At 37.7% G+C, this 10,458-nt stretch overlaps 1 protein-coding gene across 1 annotated transcript in view; it reads left to right on the top strand.

The window, feature by feature from the left end:
- The first annotated feature begins 1,156 nt into the window (after positions 1-1,156).
- LOC125235903 (lutropin-choriogonadotropic hormone receptor) overlaps positions 1,157-10,458 on the top strand; it is a 120,609-nt gene continuing 111,307 nt past the window's right edge. The window contains 1 exon segment of the mRNA XM_048142534.1: positions 1,157-1,533. Within this exon segment, the coding sequence (XP_047998491.1) occupies positions 1,316-1,533 (218 nt within the window). The 5' untranslated portion in view covers positions 1,157-1,315.

Genomic DNA, 10,458 nt, shown 5'->3' with positions numbered 1-10,458 from the left:
AAAGCAAGAACCATTTAACCAAACCATTTAACAAATAAAATGATTGATTGATTGATTGACCAGGTAATCGTCCTTGTCCTAAAGATATTTAGCCATATTTAGCAATGTAACAGACAGACGGAAAGAGTCGCGCTCTAAAGGTTCCTTTTGTACCTTTTAGGAACCCTAAAAACATAATTGTGTCCAACTTGTCTAAGTATATCGTAAACCATGGAGACCATAATGCAGTGGAGACATTATATTATTTATATAAATTAAATACTTAAATACATAGAAAACATCCATGACTCAGGAACAGTTAAATATTTGACCTCATCACACAAATAAATGCCCTTACCGGAATTCGAACCCGGGACCGCGGCGCGGCAGGCAGGGTCACTAACCGACTGCGCCAGGCCGGTCGTCAATAGAGTCTGTTCGGAAAGAAAAGAGTCGTGGAATCTATTGGACCCCATACATTTCACGTTTCACATTTCCCCATACATTCTCTTTCCGAACAGACTCTATACCATTTTAGGTACGACAACGTAGTGATTCAATGCTCTTTGGGTACGATACGACTACGAGCAAAGGGTACGAGTATGTTACCTCTATGGTAGGATATAATATGTTCGGTTTTGCTTGTTTAACATTTCAGTGACATAAGTATGTCAAATAAGTAAACCACGAAGATACCGCGAAGGAATGGAGTGTAGAAAAATGTTCGTTCTACAAAAATGGGTGAAAGTCTGTAATGAATCATTACTAATGATTGTTGTATTGTATTTATATAGGTATCCATCAGTATTTAGAAAAATCGAACCATTGAACGACGCGATTTTCTGACACCTAATTGTTTATACAGTTCATTGACATTGCAGCTGACAACAAGTTATACAAATCCTATATTTAATTATTACTTTACGTAAATTATGAATGAATTTGCCATGAAATACCTAGTTTTGGCCATTTCTAAAATGTCGGTGAAATGGGAAATTCGAACCACAATCAAAATATATCGTATGTAGTAAGCATGGACCGCGGCTGCACCTCTCCGTGCGACATGACGCCGCTCGGAGGCCGCAGACTCCGCGGCTCCGGCGCGGGGGGCGGCGCGGAGGCGGCGGCGGCGGCGGCGGCGGGCCGGCGTCGCGGCCGCCAGTCCGCGCCGCGCCGAGCGACACGCGCCACGTCCCTGCTCTCCGCACACCGCGAGCGTCACGCGGCTACACTCGCGACGCGAGCGATCTGTTCGCATCCTAGGATCCGAGTTCTGACCTTTGGGAATATCAGTGTTGTGGTGAAGTGAAGTGATAATGACTAGTCGTTGGCCCGCATGACGGGCGCGATGTGGCGCGCGCTGGCGGCGGCGCTGCTGGTGCTGGGCGGCGCAGGCGGCGACGCCGGTGGTGGTGGCGGCGAGTGCGGCGCGGCGCTGCCGGCGGGCTGCGCGTGCGGCGCGGCGGGCGCGGGCGCGGCGTGGGGCACGCGCCTGTCGTGCCGCGCCGCCGGGCTGCGCACGCTGCCGCCGCTGCACGCCGCCCTGCTTGAACTGTAAGTATAAAACTGGCAGCCGCATACATGTCCTCGACTCGTTTAGTATTAATCTTGCATAGTTCTTCAATAGCTCAAAAGCTAGTGAAGTGCATGCAAAGTTGATTAAGTCGGTTTTGAGCGAGTGCAAGGATGCCATGACACTTTTAAGTGGCGGCGCGACGGCGATCGATGCGCGCGCGCCGCGCGTTCAACTCTTTTGTTCGGCGCCGGCGCCGGCGCCACCGCCGCCGCTGCAACCAGCCGCGCGCAGCCTTCATTTTAACAAAATCTAATTTTTACAACACTTCTGAACAACCTTAGGTTTATACAAGAAAACATTTGTGTATTAGGGTCATGTGAACCACAATAAGTTTAATAAAACCAACTGAAAAAATAAAACGCACTAGGTCTTGATTAATACATTTATTAAGTTAAATAAATACACAACGCTCGACTGTCCTGACTCCCATAAAACGCGCGCGGGCTAACTTCTTTTTAATTGACAGCTCGACCACAGAGAACAGCGCTGTCAGTTAGGGTTACGTTCAGAATCTAGCTTAAATACATCATCATCATCATCGTGCCGCTTACATGATATGAGGAATTATCAATATAACGAGACAAAAGGTATATGATTAATCCATGTTTTGTATTAAACTAGGCGGCATTTCTAACAATCGGCCATCCTGCTGTTTGCCTGACTCTAGGCAAATAAGAAACAAAAACATATTTCTTAAGAAACTAACAGATTATCATAATCATCAATTGCATTTTGCTAGTTAAGGTCATTCGTTTACAATTTATATCAAAAAAAAGATAACGCAAAGAGGATGATGATGATAAGAGAGTCCTAATACATTTATAGGTTACAGCTATTATAAGAATTGCCAAGTATTAGTTATTAATATTTGTGCACCTTTAGCAAAACACTGACAAAAAAAAGGTTGACTTAGCAATCTGTAGGTATAACATACACAATTTTGGCATTATGCAGTGGAAATTTTGGACACAAGAAAATATAATTTTCCAGTGGGTAATTTTGTGTTAACGATGACTTCGTCTTATGAAGGTATATAGATAGTATTAGCCTTTATTGGCACACCTCCGCAAAAGATACTTACAGAAAAAAAATAGTGGCGACAAAACAAATTATTTTAAACAGAGGCAGACAACAGGTGGTATTATCGCTCAAGAGCGACCTCTACCAGACAACCTTCGGGTAGCGAAAATAAAACATAATCAAATCAAAAACTAGGTGTCACGAAATCAAAAGTCAAGGTTCGAGTACCTAAGTAAAGTTCCACTGCATAAAAAAAATATTTTTACATTTTGACAAAGATTCTAATAAAACAAAGACAGAACAATTTTACTTATACATAATGTCTCCGGCCATCCGTAATAGACTGGATGTCCTCATCCAACTACCGATGTATAAGTACATAATCATATAGCTAACACTTGTTAACAAATTTAGAAAATAAAATATTTTTTTATTTTTATTTTAACAAAAGTACAGTAACAAGTTAAGCAACATGCAACCCTAGAAAGACGTATCCAAAAAGGTGTATAACAGCATCAGTCTGTCACGGTCTACATCCCAAGGTCAACCCATATTGTTCGAATAGGCTAGTTTCCTACTAGTCAAATCAGCTTCTTTTTTAAAAACTGTCAAAACGATTTGCTAATGTGGAATTACTATGAAATACTGAGGAGTGACGTCACGGTCAATTCATTTACTTTTTATATCTTTTCTTTGACTTATTAAATAGAAATAATGTTTAAACATAATTACTGTCCATATATTTCTTCTAATTATTTGGTGCACTGCATAAAATATTTTATAGCCTAGCCTATTGCACGTTATTAAATTTTCAAATCACATTTTATTAATAATATCTGTTTCAGTTAAAGCAGTAACACCCTTACACAATAATATGTAAACGTTTAACAGTTTAGATGAAATTTATTAAATTTGTAATATCGAAAATAAGTAAAGAAGCAGAAAACTACGTTGAGTTAGTTATTCATATTTTATTTAAATGTTTTGTGTTATGTGGAAGCATTCGCTGGTTTATTTTGGAAATCAATTACACCTCTAACAACGTATTAGTTTTCCGAAGGCTGTGCCAACTTCCTTGTAGATCTAATGTTATACCAAAGAATGATATGAATGCCATAAATAATATGAATGAATATGAATGAAGAAGATCGAATATTATAGAGTTCTGTCAACATAATATATTATGTAAGCACAGTGCATAGACTGCCATCTCTCTACACAAGCTTGAAACTTCTAAACCTCAGTTTAGACAATTTAGCCCATATTCTTAGCTTGATATGTGTTAAAATGTCAAATATTAGTATTAGCGCCATCTAGGCTACCGTACCTATTTCTAAATGGTTCTGAGGTACGTTTTTAGGGTTCCGTATTTTCTTAGACTGTAGCTGTCTATACGGAGTTACATATGTCTTTCGTTATACTTACTTATTCTAGGTAAATTACAATCACTGTTGAACGAATTTTGTTGTAGTACATATAAACATTACGGCCTTACAATAGGTACACACAAAAATTGTTGCAATTTGAGGAAAATGAATATCATAATTCACATTGTTTTCTAGTATCACTACTGAAAGTACTGAATGAATATTGTTTATATCTACGTAACACATATTTATATATTGATTTTAAAAATAAGTTTTGTAATTGCTAAATCTACATCTTTGGACAGCGAGTGCATAGTCAGGTAAACATACACTTCAATATAGGTACCTACTACCTATAACAAGAGTAAGACTGTTGCATCACAAGCTAATGTGAAGCTTAAGGTTATAATTATAACCAATAACACCTACTACACTTAGGGCCACTTGCACCAACGAAAATGAAGGGTTAACCCGAGGGTTAACGCACCATTTTATATGGAATTTGACAGATGACAGCCCACTAACCCCGAGTTAAGTGGTTGGTGCAAGAAGGCCTTAGTCGCTGCTCGCAATGCCGCCGCTGAACCGTGGGTATGCCACACTACAATATATATGCTCTCGTGGTCACCCAAAACTACCGTCAGTAAATGTAATGAGTTGGACTTGGAAACAGAAAGTAAGTGTCTGGTAACTTGTGTCATCACATAACGTGTCCCACGTCCACACCCACACACGCACGGGGTGTATGTATAGTATGGTACCGTAGCGTGGATGATTTCCTGCAACTCAACGACTAGCGTGAATTTAAGGCAGAAAGTTTACAACAGTGTTGGATAATTAAATACACACAAACGGTGCAAAATAATATACAACGTGTTTCCGGTACCACTCAAAACCTCAGACACCCCAACAGATTTTTTTATTTTTTAAACTCATCTAGAGTATTCATTTTTTAATCTGATGGTTATTTTTTCTTAAATTGAATTTTTAATTTTCTACTCTACTTGACTTTTAGCTCTACACTCAATAAAATAATTGCTAACTACCATCATAAACCATTAAACTATTTATTTGTGTACGTTACTGCAACGACATAAGGTTTACCAATAGACAGCTACGATGTCACTGTAAAAGACTTTAAAGCTTTGTCACAGCTTCAAATTGGACAGGTAATCTCAGTAAGCAAATTTAAACCCAATGTTCAAAATGACAAGGTTGTAATTAGGTACGAGTTTATTTTGTTATAACTTATGATAAACGTACCTCCAAATACTGAAAAAGGTAAACAACCTCTAGCAATGCGATATAGGTACACAATGTTGTATTATGAATACAATAGAATAGGCACATAAAAAATAACTAATAATACTAATTTAAATAAAAATATTACCCCCATCAAGATATAGCTCAATCGATTCTACTCTCGATTCTGAACAAACGGTTTTCAGGTTTTTAGTGTTAAGTGAAACACGGTGTATATGCACAGTTATCATTATATCACGACGCACACAATACAAGGCGTCAAAACATTTGGACCGCTAAACTTATATTATATCCTGAGACATGCATAGGGAGTAACAATATAAATATCTACTGTTATTTTTATAATATCAATACACACACTAGATGTGAAATTCACTTTAGTAAATTGAGATGTACAGACACAGGCTGTATGGTGAGCTTGTTACGGCGTACCCGCACAGAGAGTATCCGTCTCATGCAAGCATTAGTTGTCCTATATTATATCCTGATACACGCACAGGGTGTAAAAATATATGTACTATTATATTTATAATGCCACCACGTACCTATTTTCGCTCAGTGATCCCAAATGAGTCAGCCTACGAAATGAGAGATCACCACCTGTCCCGATCCTGCGCAGCCTCCTGACAGTCACCGTTTTAAAGCTGTCGCAGCTCCGCCGCCACGCTGTCCACTGGCGCTGTCGATGAAGTACACAGACACAGGCTGTGTGGTGAGCTTGTTACGGCGTACTCGCACAGGGAGCATCCGTCTCACGCAAGCATAGGGGTGCCTCTTGTTACCGCGTTCTCACACAGGGAGCTATCGGCCTCAAGCAGACTATTTGGTGATCTCTGTTACCGCGTTCTCACACAGGGAGCTATCGGCCTCAGAGACCCTTACTTGTACCCGCGTACCCGCGCAGGGGGTATCGGCCTCAAGCGAAAATAAGATTCAACACCGCGTGCGCACACTGGACGCAGCGGCCTCCAGCGAATCATCTTCAACACCGCGTGCGCACACTGGACGCAGCGGCCTCACTCCAACCGCCGTGGAGTGGTGGCAAGTTGTCTTCCATCTACCGCGTACGTACACACAGGACGCAGCGGCCTCCAACCATGTCACCGCAACTCTCCAACCATGCCACCAAAGCTCTCCAACCATGTCACCGCAGCTCTCGGACATAATATACATTCAGCATCCAACATGTAAACCAATAAATATTTTACACGTTATTTATCAAACATAATTATGATTGTGAACACATATAAGTACAAAAATATACATTTATCTATCTTTTAAAATTGGTGGGAAATGCATCACCATTTGCTGGAATTAAAATTAAGCATTTGCGTTGCGTCACGAACAGTATGTGACATGTACTGTAGTTTAGAAAGTGAAAATTATTTTATAATTAGTCTTCCGGACACAAGTACTAAATTCCAAAGTCAGGATCATTAGTACTCCAATATATTTACTTTCCACTAAACTTTGTATATTGACCCAAAAATATCTATAAGTAACAGTTAAAAGCTATAGAAATATAAAATAATTAAAGAGCATTTCACAATTGAATACATTAGCGTCTGGCAGACAGTTACTACATGGCCAGGGTTAGCAGGTTATGACCAGTTTAATTTTACCCTAAGAACAGACATTGACATCGTGAACTTTATTTTCTAATGAAAGAGAGGTAATCTCATGCACATTGTTTTGTTGTCTCAAACGGCTTCAGTAGTGCTTCCAATTAAAACTCCCAATTTACATAAAAGCTTGACAAGTCATACATCGAAACATCTCAAAAATCAATCTATCAGAGGTAAACACCGCATTTTAAACATTCGTGTAACAGTTTCTGAGTTTATCGGGAACGTACAAATACACAGACACAAATACAGATGCTGCAAGGGACCTTGGTTTGTCAGGTGCAGTGATAGTAATATTCATTGCTGTCGTTTTAGACAAAAACTTCTTACATAGGTACTTCAAGTTCCAATGTTAAAAAGTCAACATGCTGTAATATTATCACTAAATTGAGTGTATTTTCCAAATTTTTGGTATTTGGTAATATTATACAATAAAAGTAAATTTTAATGTAGAACTTGACTCTTCAACCACAGAATAAATAATAGTATTTACATACAGAAATTCCCATAGAACCGAAGTTCCGCGTCGCATTGTATTTTCCTTTTGTAGTGCATGGTACTATCCGTACCATATACCTAAGACTATTAGACCATTCAGATTTTATTCACCTAATTGTCTTATGTGTGGCATTGCAAGCACACGAGGGAACTTCAAGTTGTGTCAACCCTAACAATTGCTATGCAGCAATGCCAGCCGAACTCGCCCTACCAGAACAGTGTCCGACCCCTGATTCTATCTAAAACAAATGCCTGTGCATTTTGTCTAGACGCCAGCACTATATAGCGTCCATTTTTGGCAAATTTTCGTAAAAGAAATGGTGTAAATTACTTAAAATTTTAATTTCGAACAAACATTGAAAATTATCAAAGACAGATTACCAACCAGCTCAAGTAGGTATAACTGTATGCATTTGTAATGGTTTTTCTTATTACGATACTATCTAGTAGGTATATAAACTCATATAATAGTAGTTACATTATATATTGATGATTTGATCCTGTTACCCCTCATTAAATAAAGTACAAGAGACTAAATATTCAATTAGTACCTATGTCATGAGACACTAACCTTGGGATCGTTTCCAAATTTTAGTTGACAAAGTAAAAACATTATAAAAATGAAATTAGAGCATACCACTGGGTCCGCACAGTGAGATTGCAATTGAGAAGTCCTTTATAGAATGTGAATACTCTATAGAATTTAAATCGACGCAGTTCCGCAACTACAAGACACCATATAACTTACATTTGACCCACTTTATAGGCACTATATTTCATAACTAGGTACTTTTTTTTTTTGCGAGAAACACTTGCAGCAAAACGAGGCATAAAATGTTTTATCATATCAATAAGAACGACCAGTAATGCCTCCCGTTTCCTGATGTCTTACCAACGTTAAGAACAGTTTTACTGAATAAATGAAATAGTACCTATCTCTAATCGTAATCAGTAATCACATCTAGTACTGGCAGTAGTAAATTCTTTCATTATTCTTCTTATGCAATCAAAGTGAGCAGTTCCTTAGCGCTGTACTTGTTGCACAGGTTAATATTCCATCATAATGAATGTCTATAATACCTACACATAAGATAGGCAAACACATACAAAACAATAATAATACTTGGATAACATAAATCTCCTACGTTATGGAAGTATTTAATTTCCATTATGTATTAATAAATTTATTTGCGATGAGCTTTTCAACAGCTGAACATAGTTGTAAATTTTGCCATGTTTCCTCTTGTGGAACTAACCAATAGTCATTAGATTTCAAATCAATCTAAACTATCATCTCAAAATATTCAAAATCACACACCTACTGTACTTCCAGCGAGATACAATCTTCCCTTCACATCACACTAGTAAATACAAGTACTGAGTGATGGATCAATTAAACTCAAATGGGAACCTGACAAAATGATCATAACTTCAATTTAGTTCTATTTAAAAAAATAAATAACTTCAATGTAGTCTAACATCACTATTAGGTATATAAGTCATATCACTGCGGCACAACACAACAGTGCAGTCACGAATTTCTTATTATTAATAGAATTGACCAGATATCTTTTGAAATCAACTCAATCAACATATCAGCAATACAACGAGGAAAGGTCGCCAGCATCCTTTGTACAATGCCTCACGGACCTATTTTTTTGATACAAGCTAGCATAGTTATTATGTAAATTTGCTCATATAAATAAATATTTTTCATATTTAACCGTTATACAATTACTTCCCCGTTGATAGGCAAGTGGCAGTTTAAACTTATTATAACCCGGTTCACTTCAGCAACATACAACTACACTAATATTCCTTACCTCAATACTTTCTAAAAATTCTGTAAATACATCTTAATTATGATTTATTATGGAATTCAGCATCTCCTCAAGGTGCCAAGCACATTTATTTCACACTTAAATTAAGAATAAGTCTCGGAGACTTTACCACAACTATGAACACTTCTATCATTCCAGCTCTACGGCACAACTAAATGCACCCTCTTCAAATTATTCAGTACACATTTATAATTTAAAATATATAAATAATTATTATTTCTCAATTAAAAACATAATAATTATCTCACAGTATTACCTGTTTTGGCATCAATATATTATATACATACCGCTATGTTACTTTGCAGACCCATATCACATTAGAAAGGGATGGCTATAATGTCCATATTTATGTTGTTTGTTTCATCCAAAATTTTGTTCCACAATACATGAACATTTCTCTGATACATGATCTCCATTCCTAGGAGTCAAAGCAATCATTTCTGATCTGGAAAATAAACACAAGAAACCACGGCCAAACCATAAGTCCAGTGTGGTATTATAATACTGATAATGCATGTTGTGCATGCACTTGATGTAATAAAAGTGCAAGTTTGACAGAAATCACACCCCATGGCAATCAACACACCACAAACTGATATAAACCAGCTTCAAAATGAGCATTTTTATTAGGCATTTCTTTACTGGACTTAATGTACAATACATAGATAAATGATCAGATTGTATTATCATCTTATTTGTGAACTTGTCAGTGCGTAAAACATTTCATTATTAGTTTCACATTTCAACACACCTGCACTCAGGCATGTAACTTACCTCAGACACAGTATTGTACTTACTGGTTGGACAATAGATATCACACCTTCATTGAATATTGATCAATCTATTTAAGTACTTCGTGACTTTAGTGCATTTAACCAAAACTTAGTGCATTTTACAGTGCGTAAATGCGTTTATTTGGAACGTCGCGTCGTCATGACGCTAATGATAACTTCGTATGATAATCAACTTATTTGACCGAAATACTGCGTGAGCATGAAAGTTTGAAACCGCACTTCTGAATTGAAAGAATAAAACGCACTAGGTCTTGATTAATACATTTATTAAGTTAAATAAATACACAACGCTCGACTGTCCTGACTCCCATAAAACGCGCGCGGGCTAACTTCTTTTTAATTGACAGCTCGACCACAGAGAACAGCGCTGTCAGTTAGGGTTACGTTCAGAATCTAGCTTAAATACATCATCATCATCATCGTGCCGCTTACATGATATGAGGAATTATCAATATAACGAGACAAAAGGTATATGATTAATCCATGTTTTGTATT

The sequence above is a fragment of the Leguminivora glycinivorella genome, chromosome 18 (genome assembly GCF_023078275.1).
Source record: "Leguminivora glycinivorella isolate SPB_JAAS2020 chromosome 18, LegGlyc_1.1, whole genome shotgun sequence".
NCBI classification, from domain to species: Eukaryota; Metazoa; Arthropoda; class Insecta; order Lepidoptera; family Tortricidae; genus Leguminivora; species Leguminivora glycinivorella.
The sequence above is the reverse complement of the archived record's forward strand: the minus strand, read 5'-3'. Positions and strand labels throughout refer to the sequence as shown.